Raw genomic sequence first — 20,134 nt, 5'->3', positions numbered from 1 at the left:
ACACACACACACACACACACACACACACACACACACACACACACACACACTTTCTCTCAAATAAATAAATCTTGAAAAAAAAGATACATTTATCCTGGAATTTCAAAACCATAGGGGCAAAGAACGTCACGTTTACAGAGAGAAAAGGCAAATCATTATATTAGGAAAAAAATCAGAATGGCATCAGACTTTGCATTAACAGCACTAGAAGCTAGAAGATAATGTAATGATGCCTTCAAAATTGGAGGGAAAATTGTTCTTTATCTAGACTGAGTATTAATCAAGTGAAGATAGAATAAAGGTATTACCAGACATATAAAAAATCTTAGGAATTTTCTGAAATTGGTGATTCAGCAAAATGAGGGAGTAAATCAGAAAAGAAGACAAGCTTTAAAGTATCTAACACAAAATTGAGGGAAGGATGGGTGCCCGGATATCTCAGTATTTCTAAGGGACGCCTGGGTGGCTCAGTTGGTTAAGCGTCTGCCTTCGGCTCAGGTCATGATCCCAACGTCCTGGGATCAAGCCCCTCGTGGGGCTCCCTGCTCAGCAGGAAGCCTACTTCTCCCTCTCCCACTCACCCTGCTTGTAGTCCCTCTCTTGTAGTCACTGTCTCTCTCTCTTTCTCTTTCTGTCAAATAAATAAATCTTCTTTAAAAAAATGAGGGAAGGTTATTTGTGGGATGATAGGATTGAAGGGCGGTAAGAGCTGGAAAGCAAATCTAGAGGGCATCCAGTCTACTTTAGAGCCCATTAGAAGGTTTAGAGAAAGGAGTCTCTAACAAAAACAACAACAAAAAATGATAGAGTGTTGAATCAAAGAGATCTGTACTTACAGCAGAATGGGTGATGAATAAAAAATGATTATGTAGAAAACTGAACAAGTGAAAAATCAAGGCATTTAACTCCATGGGGAAAATAGAATTGTTTAAGAATGGAGATTTAGTCATGGTGTACTACTTGTCTCAACATTTTTATTATTCCTGATAATGTACAAGAAATACATAACTATATTAGAAAGCTAGAAGGGAAGTGTATGTGTATGGAAGGAGAGATGATGAGAATTGTTGAAAGATGGCCGAATTCACATCTTCCATTGTAAGACAGTAGGCAGTGCCTAAAACTGAAAAATAAAGAAGCGACAAACTCAAATCTGTTACTTAAGTGTATGGAGATACATTTTGGAAATGGTTGTTCCTCACTAGTGGCACTGAAAAGCTGGTTGATCTTTTAAAATCACAAGCATGGGGGCACCTGGTTGGCTCAGCTCAGGTCATGATCTCAGGGTCCTGGGATCGAGCCCCGCATCGGGCTCTCTGCTTAGCGGGGAGCCTGCTTCCCCTTCTCTCTCTGCCTGCCTCTCTGCCTACTTGTGATCTTTCTCTCTGTCAAATAAATAAAATATTTAAAAAAAAATAAAATCACAAGCATGTGTAATTTGATAAAGATTAGTGAACAAAAAGGGAAATAAAGGTTAATAGTTGGAGTCATGAGTAATTTATTTTCTTTATACATTCTTACATTTCAGATTTTCTACATTGATAGTTTATTCTTTAAGAGTCCAGGAAAAAATGTTCCTTTTTCAGTATGAGTCTTCATTATTCTTAAATATTTTTTCATTTGTTAGGAATTCCTAATTTACAATATTTTATTTAATATTGTTTCTTCAAAAAGATGTGATTTATTTCCTAAATCCCAGAAAACACCATAGAATTGGCATTGGGAATAAATACTTGATCACTCATGAAGTTTGTGGTCTAGAATATGGGGAGAAATGTGTTAATTAATAATAGTACAAATTTACGTATGAGGGAACACACCAATGTCTACAGAAATAGAACACGAAAACAAGAAGAGACAGTGAGGAAGCAGGATTAATAATACTTGGCCACCTGTGTGATGTAGAGGATGAGTGAAAAACAAAGAGTCAGAGATGACTCCCAGCTTCTGGCTTCAGTGACTGGGTATATTTGGTGCCAGTGACTGAGAATGGAAATAGATAAAAGATAAGGTGCAAGTTTAATGAACTGTGTTTGGAACCTATTGGTTTCAGCTGTTGCATTGAAATGCAAATATACTCATCTAGATTTATCCAGGATGTTGTGTTTGGAGCTCAAGAAAGAGGGCTGAGAAAGAGCAAGCAGAAGAATGAAAATAAATGAATGGATTGCATAATTGTCAATCACATTAAAATAGAGTGGGTGAGAGCTCCAAATAGATGATGTAGACTAGAGCATGAGAAGTGAATCAGAGGCAGAGCCCTAGGGAAAACAGTCATTGTCTTAGATGTTTACAGATCTTAGGATACCCGTTTGGGCGTTAATTGTAGGTATAGAGGAGTGAAGAGCCAATAAAGTCAGGGCTGCAGGGGTGAATATCTTTTCATAAGCTTGACTGTAAAGGAAAGAAAACAGACTTAGCTAGAGGAGGTTTCTTGTTTTATCTGTTACATTTTTTTATTGCTGTTTTTTTTTTTTTTAAGCTGGAAGAGACATGAGCTGGAAAGACTGGTTTCTAGAAAGGAGCCAATCAGAAAGAGGTTTAAAAACATAGAAGAAAGAGGATAAAAACAACAAATGAAAGAAATGAAATGATGAGTAACCAGGCACACCCGTTTTCTGGAGCCCAAAGCTTACTTTATGTGGTAGGGGAGGTGAGGGCTTAAGGAAAATGTCAAAGTAATGAGTACAAAATTAGATGCAGTTGGTTAAGTGGAAAGGGGGACCATGAAAGTTACAGCCTTAAAGCTTAGGGCCATGTAAGGGGACCATGAAAGTGACAGCCTTAAAGTTTAAGATTCATTAGTTCTGAGTAAATCCGTGTCAGTTCCTAATAGTTTAAATTTCCAGAAGATGGGAAATACGAAAAAGAGCACTGGTAGTTTAAAAAAAAAAAAAAGCACTGCTAGTGATATTAGCCTTACAGAGAAGGATACTTATTTTGAGACTCCCTCTAGAATACACATAAGAGGCCAAGAAGCTTGGCCTCTTATCTTGTTATCTTGTCTGTTGATTTATCTGCAAAACTTGGAACAGTGCTTATTAATTAAGTCCTTAGTAAATATTTGTTGAACATATGTTGGAACAAGAAGAAAAATGATGAGATTTAATGCTCAAAGAGGCCATCTTAAATTTTAAGGAGGAAATGTTTTTGTAGTAGATAAGATTGTCAGATGAAGGGTGGATGGCAATGAAAGTGGAACTTGAAGAGAGCAGTCATGATTTAGAAGAGACACTGAGGAAGGGAGGCAGAGTAGATGAGGCAGAAGGATATTGTGTTATCAAGAGAATGGTTGAAATGATAAAATCTCCGAAGAGACTAAATCTTCCTACTGTTTAACATTGCAGATAGTGAAACTGTTACTTCGTCATGGTGGAAATCCATTTCAAGCTAATAAGCACGGGGAGCGTCCAGTGGATGTAGCAGAGACAGAGGAGTTGGAATTGCTGCTAAAAAGAGAGGTGCCTTTATCTGATGATGATGAAAGTTACACAGGTTCGTTTCAAATAATCTTTATTCAACTGTTTGACATGGTATTTAGTAGAACATTCTGATTCTGCTGTGCAATATATAAAATGTTTGTGTTCCTTAGGATAAAACTAGTCAGTTATTAAGAATGATGAATTTAGTACCTTAGGTATTTGCTGCATGTCCCCTGTGTAAGTGAAAACATAATGTCATTGCCCTGTTTTCATGATCATCCCCGCCTCCCCCACCCGGCAAACTGCTATCACATTCAAGTCTCCTGCAGGACCTTTTCCCATTAACAGCTATCAGAACTGCTACTCTAACTTCTTTCATTCTTTTATAAATTAGGTACTAACCAAACCCTTCCTGTTTTTCCTAGCATTAATGAGTCATCTTTGCATTTTTATTTCTTTGATTTAGGTGGTTGAACTCTGGTCATTGTTGCAACGTAGGGGCACAGTTTTTCAAAAACAGTTTTAAAAAGGAAAGATCTAAAAGAATAGTTCAGAAAACTTTTGGCATACTCCCATTTTCTTGTAAACATAAATAGTTAAAAATGTAACAAAGTTTCCTGCATTGAGGAAAGTCTTTTGCATACGGGTTTGAAGGGTTCATGCTTTCAGGCAAAAATCAATGAAAAAGAATTGATTCAGAAACACAACTGACCAGGTGCCTGGATGGATTTGATTCTTGATCTCGGCTCAGGTCTTGATCTCAGGGTTGTGAGTTCAAGCTCCACATTGGGTTCCATGCTGGGTGTGGATCCCACTTAAAAAAAAAAAAAAATAAAAAGAATCATAACTGACCATATTCTCACAAAATTTTAAAGAATTTCTAAGAAATTAGGTAATACTACTTCTTATATACAAGGGAATAAAAATCAAACCATACTCATTTAATCAGCCATAGCCAGAAGGCAGTAAAATGACACCTATAATAGTTTTGAGGCAGAAAGATCTACCATTTACTTTTTTTTTTTTGAGGTATAATGACATATAACATATTAGTTTCAAGTGTACCATTTGATTTGATATTTGTATCCATTGGAAAATGACCACTACAATGAGGCTAGTTAATATCTGTCATCCTACATAGTTACAATATTTTTTTTCTTTTCTTTGTGATAAGGAGTTTTAAGATCTACTGAATTAACAACTTTCAAATATGCAGTACAGTATTAACTATAGATACCATGCTGTATATTACATCCCCATGACTTAATTTATTTTATTATTGAAAGTTCGTACCTTTTGACCCATTTTGCCCAGTGTTTCTCTGTTATCAATGAACTTGGCTTTTTTGTTTTGTTTTGTATTGTTTTTAGATTCCACATGTAAGTGAGATCATAATGGTATTTGTCTTTCTCTGTCTGACTTATTTCACTTAGCATAATGACCTTATGGTCCATCCATGTTATCTCAGATGGCAAGATTTCATTCTTTTTTATGGCTAATATTTTATTACATACATATACCACATTTGTAGCCATTCATCCATAGATGGATACTTGGGTTGCTTCCGTATCTTGGCTACTGTAAATAATGCTGTAGTGAATGTAGGGATGCATATATTTTTTTGAGTTAGTAATTTTGTTCTTCAGATAAATACCCAGAAATGGAATTGCTGGATCTTGTGGTATTTCCTTTTATTTTATTTATTTATTTATTTATTTTTTGAGGAGCTTCCATACTGTTCCATACTGTTGAGTGACCACTTCCATAGTGGTCACACTAATTTACATTCCCACCATCAGTACACGAGGGTTCTGTTTTCTCTACATCTCTTTCACTTCTTTGCTAACAGTTTTTATTTCTTATCTTTTTGATAATAGCCATTCTACAGGTATGAGGGGGATATCTCATTGTGGTTTCCATTTCCCTGATAATTAGTGATGTTGAGCATCTTTTTGTATACTGTTTGCCACAGGTATGTCATCTTTAAAAAAATGCCTGTTCATATTCATATTCTACCCATTTTTTAATTGAATTGTTTGCTTTTGAGTTGTATGAGTTCTCTATATGTTTTAGATACTTTTATGAGCTATAATTTCTGAATATTTTCTACCATTCACTAGATTACCTTTTCATTTTGTTGATGATTTCCTTTGTGTGCAAAAGTTAGAATCCCAGTGTTTTATTATGAAAATGTTCAAATATACAGCAAAATTCAAAGAATTACACAGTGAATACCCTTTACCCACCAACTACATTTTATAGTTATTAACTTTTTACTATATTTCCTTTATTACAGTATCACATACCTATCCGTCTACGTACAGTCCATCTTATTTTTTTGATGCATTTCATTAACTAGCGTTCAATTTTTGTGTATTATTAAACTTATAAAGTATTTATTTACGCTTGTGAAATTAATAATTCTTTCCTTAATGAAATATCCTGACTTTCGAGAAATGTGTAGACCTGTGTACTCCAATCTTACCAAGATATAGACTCTCTCCATCACTTCAGAAAGTTCTTAAGCCCTTTTCTAGTCCATTCTCACACCTGCCTGATCATTTACACACCCTTTATGGTAAAAATTATTGGGCAGGAATCACTAATGGCTGATAATCTAGAGGGGATTTTTTTGATGAAGAGCAGAATCTTTACATGGCCTTTTCACATTTATAAGAAAGGAGGGGGCTGGGAAACAGTGATGATAGGGAAGAGAAATTTAGCATCATCTGAACTGTGTGATTAAAATTAACGTCATTAAAGGAGGGACAGATGCACATTATGTGCCTTCAGATGTGATGGTGTGAGAAGGCTATAATATTACTTTTGTAACATTCTGGCTGTGATGCATAACGATGAAGAATGTTCTGGTTTTTTTCTTTTTAAAAGCCAGTGCCATGGAAGATTAAGAAATGTCAATGTCATAAAGTGATTAAAATGTTCCAGACTATGTAAAGAGATAATAATTAAAGGCAATACCTGTTCCTTGGCTGTATCCTCTACTGGAGAGGGGAAGTGACTATAGAGGACATTATTAGATCATCTAACAAGGGAAATGGATGGTAGATTAGTGTTGTATCAATGTAAATTTATGAAGTTGACAACTATACTGTGGTGACAAAGAATATCCTTATGTCTTAGGAAATACTTATTTCTTAGGAAATATTCACTGGAGTATATAGGGGTAAAGAGCCATCATATATATAGTTTGCCTTCATATAGTTCAAAGGAAGAAAATTTATACATACATGTATAGAGAGAATGCAAATTATAAAGCAAGAGAGTGTAACAATAATAAATTTGGGTGAAGGATATATAGTATTTAGTATTTTATTCTTTCTAGCTTTTTGTGAGTTAGAAATTAATTCCAAATGAAATCGAAAATATGTATTAATACATAAAATTTCCATGCTTTGTCCATTGAAAGGATATAAAAGTAATGACATTAAGACAGTAAGCAATAATCATTCCTGATGCCCAGATTTTAATCTTGAAATATTTTCTACTAAAAGAAAACCAGGGATTCTTGAAAAAAAAATGGATGATGCTATGTCTGGGACAGGAAATAATATAAGAAACATCTTGTCATTACAGATTCCAAGGAAACTGTCAAAACCTTGTCAAAAAACCTTAGGAGACAACTTGGAGAGCAGTTCACACTGGCCATAGATGGGGTAGTTTGAGTTTCAAAAGGGTATTAATTATAGATAATGTAAACCCATCATTTATGTTTAAATCTATGATTCTATAGAGATAAATTTTTTAATTCAGCATCATCAGAGAACTAATTTGTCATCTTAAAAATTAGGCAGAACTGAAAAAAAATTATTTATTTTGCCTTTCCTGTATGAACTTTATCATTGGGTAACCTCATTATAGGTGAGAAGTATTTTCTTTTAAGATTAATCCAGCCAAAAGAATGAGGAAAAAAGAGTAACTGTTTGCAATCCCCAATTAGTTAATATATCTAAGCATTGAGGATTGATCAGTAGTTGCTAACATTAAATTTTTTAAAAAAGAAAATATTGCATGCCCCCTGATGAAGGAATACCAATTCTCAGTCCTCAGGATTCAACTGCAACATGTAGGAAATACCAGGGTAAGAGGGATATGCTGACCTGCATCCAGCAAAATCTAGACTGTGGGAACCCCAAACAGCTCCAGTTCTTCAACTGCAATCTATCTAGATTGCATAAAAATGATAAAGGATGGGGCGCCTGGGTGGCTCAGTGGGTTAATCCTCTGCCTTTGGCTCAGGTCATGATCTCAGGGTCCTGGGATCAAGCCCCACATTGGGCTCTCTGCTCAACAGGGCCTGCTTCCTCCTCTCTCTGCCTGCCTCTCTGCCTGCTTGTGATCTCTCTCTCTGTCAAAAAAAAAAAAAAAAAAAAAAACTTTAAAAAAAATGATAATGGATAACTCATAGGAAAAAATTAAAATGTTTAAAAGGAGTTAAGACTAAAAAATTAAGCATGTATTTAATAGATGATTTATGCTTTTCTAGGGGAGTTTTGTGCAAAACTAGTCACAATAGATGGCACATAGAAGATCCAGGATATTAGGGTTTTTTTAATAATAAGAAATTCTTAAGATGATACATTAGGAAAAGCCTAGTAAGTTTTCAGTAGTTTTGAGAGAGACCAGCAATAGTGATAGTTCCTTTATTTCACTTAGGAAATGATCAGCACTGTTACTTAACTATCACCTATCCAAAAGTGAGACTGATTGTAGTAAGAAGAGATTGGGGGTAGGGGGGTTGTAAATAAGGAGAGAAAATGCAATGTTGGTTAAAGCGTTGATAGCAGTATTTGGTATAGTGATAATATTACTGAATGAAACTAAAACTATAGGCAAAATTGTAAAAGTGTCAGCATTGCTTTTAGTATCTATTTTCACCTCTTCACCATGCAATAGATACAAACTCCTTAAGTGGTACATAGACACTGCTCGGAAAATATTTGTTGAATTGGTGGGGAGGTGTTACTGGTCCTCAGGGATTATGTGAGGACTCATCTTCAGCCTCCACAAATCCAGGGAATAGCTGAACCTGTAGGCTGAGTTCCTCCATTACTGAGACTAGGAAAGTTTGAGAAAACCTATAATCAAACACCAGAGAGCCTTCCTCCTGGTACTTAAGCTGCTAACTGGCAATCTCAGGGGTGAAGGCCACTTTACCTTCCACTACTCAGAGGAAAGCTGCTGCTTTGACCATTCTAACATTGGGTTGTACTGTGCTAACAAAGAAAAGCAGCCCTTCAGAGTTGCCTGCAAATTCAAGAGAAGGATTGTTCTGAACCAAAAGAATAAATAGAACTAAATAAAACTACTAGAGGAAACAGATGACTTGAACAGTAAAAGTGAACACTGAAGGAAATGCAGGTATAGCTAATAAAAATCAGGACTGTGCAAGCAGAACTCCAGTGAGGAGTGATCATTGTTGGGACTTACTAGACTGGAAAATCAAGTAAAACAAATCCTCACAACACAGCAAAAATACAAAGGGGAAGAATCCTGAAAGAAAAGATAATAGAAAAAAAAAAAAAGAAAAGATAATAGACTTTGAGACTAGCTAGATCTAGGAGACCTAACAGATCTAACATGTGAGTAACATATGTATAGGGATTTAATAGGGAAAAAGGAAACAGGTGAAGAATAGTCCACAGTTAAACAAATAGAAGAAAATTTTCCTGAGCTATAGATAGCCTGAATTCATCAATAATAAAGGTCAGTGAGTTCCAGATAGTTTAATGAAAATGCACACACACACACACACCCTAGACATATATTGATCAGTTTCCTTCGTTCTGAATGTGACAAGTTAATCTGCAAGGAAATACTGTCACATTGGCATTGGACTTCTAACTTGTAACCATGGAAGATAGAACCTTGAGAGAAAAGAACTGTACCATAAAAATTGTATACCTGATCAAGGTATTATTCCCCTGACAGGGTAAAAGAAAGATATTAGCAGACATGTAAGCATTTAGAAAATGCATCAATATGTAAATTTTCTTACATTAAAAAAAAAGAAATACTGGAAAAATAAACTAACAACTTAAAAAACTGGTTACCTAATAGGAGAAAGGATAAAAAGAGATATATTAATGGTCACAGTTTTTTTTGAAAAACAGTCTGACAACAGCTAACAAAATACAACAGCCCTTATCTTTTAGAGATATGTCCTGAAATATTTGTAGATGAAATGATAGATTGAATAGGATGTGCTTCCAAATGATACAGGGATAGGATGAATAGAGATATGGATTGGCCACATTGATGGCTACTGGAGCTGAGTGATGGGTACCTGACATGGTGGTTCAGTATAATATTGTCTACTTTTTTGTAAGTTCAAAGTTGACCATGATAAAAATGTTTTTTAAAATATGTATGCTCCTTGATCTAGCAGACACACTTCTGGGAATATCTCATGTTTATTACAGCCCTGTTTTTAGTGGCAAAAGAAAAAATAAATAGTGATACAAAGGATTGGTTGCATAAATTGAGGTAGATGGCCACACAATGGACTATTTATTGTACAACCATGTGAAATAGCATGTCTTAAGGCTCTTACTTGGAGAAATTTTCATAAGATACTTTGAGTTAGAAAAATCAAGATAAATCCTCTTACTATCTCTTTTTTGTAAAATGAATAATGTTTTTAAAATCTCTATGTATGGGGCGCCTTGGGTGGCTCAGTGGGTTAAGCCACTGCCTTCAGCTCAGGTCATGATCTCAGGGTCCTGGGATCGAGTCCCACATCGGGCTCTCTGCTCAGCAGGGAGCCTGCTTCCTCCTCTCTCTCTGCCTGCCTCTCTGCCTGCTTGTGATCTCTCTCTGTAAAATAAATAAATAAAATCTTTAATAAAATAAAATTTCTATGTATGTTTGTATGTATACATATATTTGTGTAAAATCTTACAAGCATGGAGCAGAATCTGAAAGGATATAGACCCAGCTAAAAGTGTTCTGTTGAATCTGTTTATTAACATCACACGTGATCTTTTAATGGCCAGATCCCTTAGCTGCCTTTTCAGTCTTTCTCTAGATTTTGACGGTGTTGACCATGTTCTTTCTAAAATTCTCCTAATGTTGGTTTTTGGGATGTAATTCTTTCCTGGCTTTGATCTAGCTTCCTGGACAGTTTCTTCTTAGTTTCCTTCTAGAATCTCATCTTCGTTTCTTCCTCATTTCCATACACTCCTGTGTTGGTTTTTCCAAAGATTTTACTCTGGACTCTTCATGACACATACTCTCACAGGTAAATTTCATCCTCACTCACAGTTTTAATTACCATCAATGTAGCGAGGCCTTCAGATATCACTCTATCTTTCTCTTAAGCCTCAACTTGTATATTTAGCTGCCCTCTGGATATTACCACTTAGAAGTACACAGAAGTCAGTAGCCCTGACTAGAACTTCTTTTTCTTCCATTTACACTCCTTTTTTCTTGCTTTTCCTGTCTCAATTGGTGATAGCATCATTCAGCTATACATATGTCACTTGTTAGATGTCCTAAGCTCTTCTTCCTCTTTTCCTTCAGTTCAGTTATCTAACAACTATTTTGAAGCATTCATTATGTGTTAGACATTGTTTAAGTACTAGGGATACAGCTCATTAAGAAAATGGAGATACTAACATAATCATCCACCTACCCCTGTCAGTTTCTACTTTTAAAATACGGTATATCCATCTACCAGTTACAAGCTCTAAGTCATTTGAACATCTTTGTGCTATATGAAATCGTCTTGATTTCATAATTTAAAAATTTAAAATTTCATATTTCCATAATAGCCGAAATTACATTGGCTTTCATAAGAAAGTAAGAAAATAAGATTTGAAAATTAGAAGATTTTTATATGATATGTTAATTTTCCCATTTATTACGGCTACCGACTCTATAATTCTGGTCTCTTCAGAAAACAGTAGCTGTGAAAGCATATTATAAAACTTTCCATTAGAAAGAGGTATTACAGCAAATTTTTCCCATGGAAGAGGGAAGGTGTCTTATTTGAACTTAAATGTTTAACTAGAGTGAAACACATCATCTAGAACCTTTTTGATTTTTCACTGATTTTGACTATTTCATGTGTTCATCAACTATGTATTGATTTTTCAGAATATTTCTTTTCCACATGATGAATGTGCCTGAATTATTGCTTGATCAAAGTCCCTCAAGGAATGATGCAAAAACTGTCAGTAAGTATCATACAAAGATTTTGGAGTTGCTGAAAAAGACTGATGAAAATACCCAATTTATTGCTTAATTTACATGAGGTCCTTGTTAGACTTAACTTTATCAAACTTCATCCAATCTAAATTTAGAATGTATTACTATGTAATCGAGAGTTAATGTAACTGCCCATAGCTGTTTGTATGTGTAAGGCCTGATAGCATCATTATCCATCTGGTATAGCTCATGATCCATGTGACAGATACACTTTAAGTATTGCGAAGTTAGGGAATGTAACCAAGACATTGAATTTTAGAAATTAATGAATTTGGAGGAAATAAAGGGTGTTAAATATGTAACATTTTAAATATGGTTTATTCCATCAGGCATTGTGCTCTATGACAGTGCTACTCAGGTCAGGGTAGCTGTTCCACAAACTGTTACTGGTCTTCGAGATAAGGAGCTTGTGCCAGAATGTAAATCAATGCATTCCTTCCTCTCTCAAAAAGGGAAAAAGGCTGTGAGTAAACATCAGCTGAACTAAGCAGTGTGCTAGTTGACATAATTGCTTTCCATTTTTGGTGCAGGCTCCTTATTTCTTCACAGATTAGTAGTAAACAATTTGCAGACTGGCCTCAGTTGAAGGACTACACTCAGTAGCTGTCCTATGTCATACATATCAAACATTTATGATATTGTTACAGGAATACATGTCCTGGTTAGTACATCTTATTTGTATACAAATGTGCGGCACTTTTAAATTTGCATAATTCTTTAGTCTTTCCCCCCTCCTTCCCTGCCAACTTCTGCCCTTTTCCCAGTCTTATTCCACATTATCTTGCTGCATAGAAATTCTTTCTAATAATGGTGTTTGCTACAAATATTTGCTTCTTGCTACCCTGCCGAGGACTCAGTCATATTTAGAGAGCTGTATCATGCTCATGAGACATAATTATGGTCATACAGAAGTGGGTAACTCTGTGTCACACAGCGCCCCCACCCAGTACTTTCTGACATTCATTAATTGCCAAAGTGGAGATTCTGTTGCAAATATGCAGACATTGATTTTATTGCTTAAAGTGGCCAGTGAACAAAGTTGAAAATACCAATCATTGTCAGAAAAGTTATGCATCTTTTTCTTGTACTTTGACCACCAGAAATCTGACCTTGTTTATTAAGCAGCTGCTACAAACTTTGCTCACTTGCATACTTCAACTTAAGCAAGGAGATGCTCCATCATAATAAATAGATGAGGTACATTTTAGCATCTGCTGTAAAACAGATTAAGAAACTTTTAAAAAGTGATATATTGTTACCCACTGGTGTTTACTGAGTACATTTCTGTGTCATAAAATACACAAAATGACCAGTATTTTGAAGCCTTATTTTCTTAATATTAAAATAATAAATTGTTAACTATTCTAATATATTGTCATAATTTGTGAAATTCATTTCCTCAGTTTTATATTTCAGGAGCTATGAAAATATGACTGGTTGATACATGCATATATGGAATTATAACAGTTAACAAATCAAGAGATCAAAAAACCTAATTATTTAAGTCAAAATATACCAGAATTTTTTTTAAATGGATTATGTGATGTTAATTGTTTAACATAGGAAGAAGCATCACCTTAGGAAGTTTTAAAGCAAGCCTTTTAATCTTAGAAGTATGAAGGTATCTACAGGAAGAAATTACCCAAGATGATTTTAGAGTGTTAAAAATATTTATCAATATACTTGATCATTAGGAATTTAGACTTGATAGAGCATTTTATAGGGTAAAGGAGTTTGCATGTTAGTCTACTTAAAATTAGGATTCTTCTGTTTAAGATGTAAAGAATATTTTATCTTCTTGCTTTCTGAATGGCATTTTTAAGTCACTTCCAATATAAATGTTAGGAAGTGGGTTAGGTCAAGTTTGGAAAATTATAATCCATTTATAACCCAAGAACCTTATTTTAATTAGGACTGTTAGCAACCTTTGGTTAAATCTTTTTCTGACATTGTTGAGTGGTAGCAAGCACAGTGTGGGTGTTCAGCACCCTTTATTTTTCACGTATCCCTATAGTACCAGTGTTCAGAGGAAGTGAAAGACACTTAGGTAACCATTATGTATGGAGGGCTGAGCATACAGCATGATAGGCAATGAAATATTCTTTGATTTAATGACCAGAAGAAATTCCGTAGTGATTTGCATAGTTTTTTTGCATGCTTTGCTTTTTCTCCTCTGCTTTGTGACATATATGGTACACTTCACACACAGAGTTCTGAATTTTAATTTTTCAAACTTTCTTCTAAATATCACCAGCTGCTTCTTCCTGAATCCTAAACAAACAAACAAAAAGCCTCTACACTTCTCTTATTTGAAACTCAGTACTTTCAAATCAATACAGATTTTACCATGTCTTAATTTTAATTATAGCAACCTAGTTCCAGAGCTTAAGAATTTTTAATTCTACACGGAGTGTTTTTTAAAGAAAAATATATATGTCAAAGTTTGTTAAGTGGAGAAAAAGGAAACAAAATTAACTAAATTACCATTTACTATAGATACTCACATTTTTAGCAGTGTCTATAAAAATTACACAGTTCTACATTTTTACTTACTCCTGTATCAGGAAAAATAAGTGAAGAATTATTGTTGCAGCTAAGATGTTTTTTGGATGTCTGCAAACGAATACTTTATAAGCCTTTAAATTTTATGTTACATAAAATAATAGTCTGCTAAATATCCCTCTTTGAAGTTCATGTGCATATAGTAGTAAAGATATTTCAAGTGTACTGGCCCAAAATATAAAAAATTATTTATCATAAATATGAAACTAATAGGTTTTTTGTTAATATGTTAGCTTGATGGTTTTTATTACAAATGATTTCTACCACTGTCTAGCAACTTAAAGTGAGTCTGTCACATAATTATGATAGTTGAGATATTACTGAATATTTAAGACAAACTCTGTAAAAGGTACATTTGGGCAGAACCCTTAAAGAACTTTGACTTAAAAAAAAAAAATGCTTACATTTGAATGAGTTCAGCGTTAGCTATATCATCCTGTCTGCAGAAAAATGTTTTATCTAGTCATGGTTAAAAGGACCTCCATGTAATAAACATACATCTATCTATCTATCTATCTATATATATATATATATATGTATACACATAGACATACACACACATACAGTGTAATTGTATATTATATATATATATATATATATTTGTTATGGAATTAGCTGAGACTGGGTGATTTTGTCAGTTTCCTTTAGTGACATCAAAATTTTTGTAGTGATACTAGTCTTATTTTTAGGAGAAAAATCTTGATCAATTTATACTTTATAGAAGTAGTTTCTATGTTACTGACATTTTAGTAGGAAGACAATGTGTATAACTAATTATAATTAAGTGAGGGAGTATACAGAGTGTTGTGGTACTTGATTTTATTTCCTATGTAGATTTTGCTTTTAGACTTAGTATTTTCAACTGTTGATTATATTCTCTTCCTTCCCCAGCTCGCCCCTAAACTCTTGACTATAATTCTCTTACCTATATCTATTACTATAGAAATACAGTGAAAATATGTCCTCATATGGCATACTTATTTCTAGATAGATGTATGACTGCTCTTCTATAAAGCAGAATTAAAATACCAAACTTTGGGGTGCCCAGCTGGCCCAAAGCGTGCAACTCTTGATTTTGGGGTTGTAAGTTCAAGCCCCCACGTTGGGTGTAGAGATGACTTAAAAACAAAATCTTTAAAATACCTAAACTTTACTTAGGAATATTGTGGCTTAGAAGTTGAGATTTACAAGAGACTATGTAAAATTACCTAATGTTTTATTTCCCGGTCTCTGAGCTACAGTTCTCAATTAGTTTAGGGATACGAAAACTGTAATGATTTGTTTACTAAAATGCAGGTGTATTTTTTTTTAGTGTTACTTCTTTAACTATATAATATAAATAACTTATATAATTAGTCCTTAAATATATTAGATGTGATTAGTGAACTATTAAGAGCAAAGGAGCAACCCAAAATATGTATGAGAGACCTGCAGCAGTTGTGAAGTACTCCTTTATTGAAGTCCCAGAGAATCTCTGAAACTTAGAATCAGTTTTTTCAGGAAACAGTCTCAGCAAAAGACTGAGATCATAGAGAGAGCACAGATCATTGTAAAGTCTTCTCAGAGGAGGAGAGGCCTGTTGTAGAGATCCACCAGAAAACTGCTGAGGAAATGAGTTTTCCCCGTTATCAGTACAAAAAGAAAAATGGATTTAAGGAGAGTCAGGTGAATTAAAGACAAGAAGGACCAAGATGAACAAACAGAACAATTGGTCTTAGAAAATATAAATAATATAGAAAGCAGGAGGATAAATTCTTCTTGTTATTCTTGGAGATCCTTGGAGGGCAATCAGTCTACTAACCATAACAACAAAAGGCTGTGGTGAAAAAGTAGACCTGGAAAGTCCTTGGAATTCAAAATACTTATCATTACTCAAAATAAATATTCTATACAGGACTAAAAAACAGACTGGATATTGCCGAAGATCTTGAGATGAAAGAGAAGAACAGTGTATAAAACATTTTTAAAAAGACACTGAAAATATGAGGAAAATGATAAAGACAAACAAACAAAACACATGCCCAGGATAATATAGTGTTCATCTTAAAAAAGAGCAAATGCTAAGAAGAAAATAAATTTTTTAGTTGAAGAAAATGTCCTTTAAAGAAAGATTTATGTTTGTGGATCAAAGGGAAAATTTAAAGAATAGAAAGAAGGGGAAAAACAAAAACAAAAACCCACATCTAGATACATCACAACTTCAAGGATAAAGATTTTTTTAAATCCTATAAGCTCCCGGAATCACAGGGAAACATGTTACCTACAAAGGAAAGAGAGTGTCATCAGGTTTCTCATTCTTAAATGTTTTAGAAGACAGGTGGAGGGGCACCTGGGTGGCTCAGTCAGTTAGGCATGTGCCTTCAACTCGGGTCATGATCTCAGGGTCCTCGGATCAAGCCCCGAATCGGACTCCTTACTCAGCAGGGAGACTACTTCTCCCTCTGCCTGCTGCTGTCCCTGCTTGTGTTCTCTCTCTTGCTCTCTGACAAATAAATAGGTGAAATCTTTAAAAAAAAAAAAAAAAAGGGACAGGTGTAGCTATAGTTACAGCATTCTGTGAAATACTATTTTGAACTTAGAATTCCATTCCCACCCAACTATCACTCAAGTGTAAAGAAAAACCTTGGATATGCTTTCTGTTCTTTTTCTGAACAAAACTACTTACATTTTTACTCTTCAGTGACACAAAATACAAGTCTAAAAGGAAGATACAAAGACTAACTCGGGATTTTGGTGAAAAATTCCAGAGTGACAGCAATGAGCAATTGACATATTTTTAAACAAAATGTCAGCTTTATGAGGAATGTTATCAAGAAAATAGTAGATAACAATACACATATTGCGTGAATTAGATTCTGAGAGTTCACTGTGTCTGGTATTATTGATATGAAGGCATATTGTCTGAGCTGATGAACAAGAGAAAAGGTGAAAACTTCAGGGAAAATAAAACATGAGCAATTCCGGGCCTAATTATAAAGCAGGCTAAAATGTGACATGATTTTGGGGTGCTCATGGAGCGTGTGCATGATTTCTGAAATGGCAGTAAGAGCCATTTCAGGTAATTTAGAAGAGTCTGTTGGTCAGGTAATTTAGAAGAATCAAGAGAACAGATCTGAAGTTCAGAAATTATGTTCCCTTTGTTATTTCTAAGTTAAAATCAAATGTAGTACTTTAAATAGGTTATGAAGAATGATTCTCTTGGGTGGTAGGATTTTTTTATAGATTTTTTTTTTCTTCACCCATCTCAGTTTTCTATCATGAACTGTTTCACCTTTATAATAAAAGAACGGTAAATGCCACTTGAAAATAATTGAAATGAAAACAATCTTTATAATAAATAAGATTACCAAAGAAGTATAGCTTAGAAATTTTTATGCCACTAGCCCATCACTGAATAAAAATGACATGTAAGCAAACACCATTCCAAATGTAAAGTTTGGGTTTTTTTTTTTTTTTTTAAAGTAATATTCCTTGTGTTAAAAGAATACTTAGTTCTGTTTGAGTTCTGTTGAGTACATTACACACACACACACACACACACACACACACACACACATTGTAGATATTTTGGTAATGGAAATCAAGTCATAAAGCATTTTTTTCTATTCTTTTTGAAATGGCTGTTTAAATAATAAAGTTCAGATTTTAGTATTCCGTACTACCTAGATTTGATCTCTCTGATTGGGGCAAGTTAGTTAACCTTTAGGTGCTAAGTTCCACATCTATAAAATAGAGATTACAGTACAGACCTCATAGAGGTGTGGTAAACAAAGATTAAATGAATTAATATATGAATGCAAGTAGAGTATCAACCGGTACAGAGTATACTTGATAAATATTAGTTTTAAAAATAGTGAAATTCTGGGGTGCCTGGGTAATTCGGTCATTAACTGTCTGCCTTCGGCTCAGGTCATGATCCCAGGCCTGGGATCAAGCCCTGTATTGGGCTCCCTGCTCGGCAGGAAGCCTGCTTCTCCCTCTCCCACTCCCCCTGGTTGTGTTACCTCTCTCACTATGTCTCTCTCTCTCTCAAATAAATAAAATCTTAAAAAAAAAAATGTGAAAACCTGAAATAAGGTTACCACATTAGGCATATCCAGTTACTTAAAATGATATATTGAGAACCATACTTACATAATATTGCAGTTTTCTGATCTTTAAAAATGTCATTTGTATTTACCATTATAAAGATGAAAAATCTAATCAAGTTCATAGGTTTATAGTCATTTAAGGTAGGCACAGCATGGCTGTATTTCCTGTATTTTTTTATTTCTAGCCTTTTGAGATACAATAGACATAGAACATTGTGTAAGTGTACAGTGTAATGATTTGATATATGTATGTGTATACTGAAGAATTACCACAGTAAGGTTAGAGGACACATCCGTGCCTCACACAGTTACAATTTTTTGCGTGTGTGGTGGGAACTTTTAAAATCTACTTTTAGCAACTTTCAAATGTACAATACAGTTTTGTTAACTGTAGTCCTCATACTGTACATCATATCCTCAGAACTTAGTCGTAACTGGAAACTTGTACCCTACAACTACATTCACCCATCTTCCCCATCCCCTGACTTCTTTTCCTTTATAAATTGTGTTAATAGTCGTGAGTGAGGTGTGTTTAATCTCTTATTTCATGTATTTTTGGAGTATATAAATGAAGAAATTGCATATCTAAGATGTGAATATCTCAAAATCATGCAGAAAATAGATAGTGAGTTCCTATTTGAAATTCAGCTTTAATCTCAGGTGGGTATGTTTAACACCACTAATTGTTACTTTCTCAATTCAGATATTTTACATGTTAGATTAACAGTAAATCCCATTTAATATAGTGCTTTATTGTAGAGCCTAGGTTTTTGTGATAGTTATTTTCTCGATATACTCAATCATGAAATAAACATATAGAAGTAGAAGGTATTCATACGCATGTTTATGAATTATGGCATAGTTTTACTGGGTGTTCATCTGGTTGTATAGTTCATCTTGACAGTATTTAGGGTTTTTATGTACTCAGAAGTAACAGCATGATGATTATGAGTACCAATATTAGAGTCAGAGAAATGAGTTTGAAGACCTAGCTCTGCCACGTATTAACTATATGGTCATGGACAGATTTATTCTTAACATTATTACAGAGTAGTAACCTAGACATACAGGGTGGGTACAAAAATGAATGAGGTAATTTATAGGCTTTCATAAATACAGTATTTTAAACTTTCCCCATGGATTATTTTCAACAAAAATTCTCATCTACTTATTAAGTTGTAGAAGAAACACTTGCTTTAAATCATTCTATAATGACTTACCATTGTAGAATATCGTCTTATAATGGCATTAAATTGCAATTAACAAATGAAACAATTACATAATTGTGTCTCCCCGTCTCTAGTCCCATTCCCATTTCCCTTCCCTTCTTTGAGGAATACTAAAAAACCTTTTACATAAGTAATTGTCTTTTTATGACTAGTACTTTTATGTTTAAAAATATAAATTCCACCAGACACTAATATAAGAAAATTGTTCCTTGGTTCACTCTATTTCTTCTTTCCCCTCACTGCCTCTACCTGCGCCTCCCCCTTACCCCAGGAAAAGTCTTGGTCTACATATGTCCATTTTTTACTTGAAATACTGGTGGTTTCTGTTGCCTTCATTCTGAAGGACCACATACCTCCATTGTAGCCCTGTAGTAAGTGAAGTAAGTGCCTGGAGTCAACTTGAATCTTTTTGTCTTAAATTTTCTGATACTAAATTACATACAAAAAGTTATGGGATTTAGTTTTGGCTTTTTAAGTTAACATGTGCTTTATTGAATTTGGTTTTATTTAAGTGCTTTTAATTTAACAATACATTTTTCTCTTCTTACCTAAGCGGTGAGTTAATATGTAATTACATGCATGGTATGTATCAGGATATGCTAGG

The 20,134-nt window shown here is 34.3% G+C and overlaps 1 protein-coding gene across 5 annotated transcripts in view; it reads left to right on the top strand.

The window, feature by feature from the left end:
• Nucleotides 1–20,134, top strand: part of LOC111142405 (ankyrin repeat domain-containing protein 12) — a 128,511-nt gene that overhangs the window by 74,557 nt on the left and 33,820 nt on the right. For 4 of the 5 annotated variants that reach the window (XM_022495472.1, XM_022495470.1, XM_022495471.1 and 1 more), the window contains one exon: nucleotides 3,348–3,495. In XM_022495472.1, coding sequence (XP_022351180.1) covers nucleotides 3,348–3,495 — 148 coding nt within the window. Of the gene's footprint in view, nucleotides 1–3,347; nucleotides 3,496–11,537; nucleotides 11,618–20,134 lie in introns of those variants that run through there. The other variant, XM_022495473.1, reaches the window with a different exon arrangement.

Source organism: Enhydra lutris, unplaced genomic scaffold, assembly GCF_002288905.1.
Source record: "Enhydra lutris kenyoni isolate GAN:26980312 unplaced genomic scaffold, ASM228890v2 scaffoldscaffold8, whole genome shotgun sequence".
Taxonomy (NCBI): domain Eukaryota; kingdom Metazoa; phylum Chordata; class Mammalia; order Carnivora; family Mustelidae; genus Enhydra; species Enhydra lutris.
The sequence above is the reverse complement of the archived record's forward strand: the minus strand, read 5'-3'. Positions and strand labels throughout refer to the sequence as shown.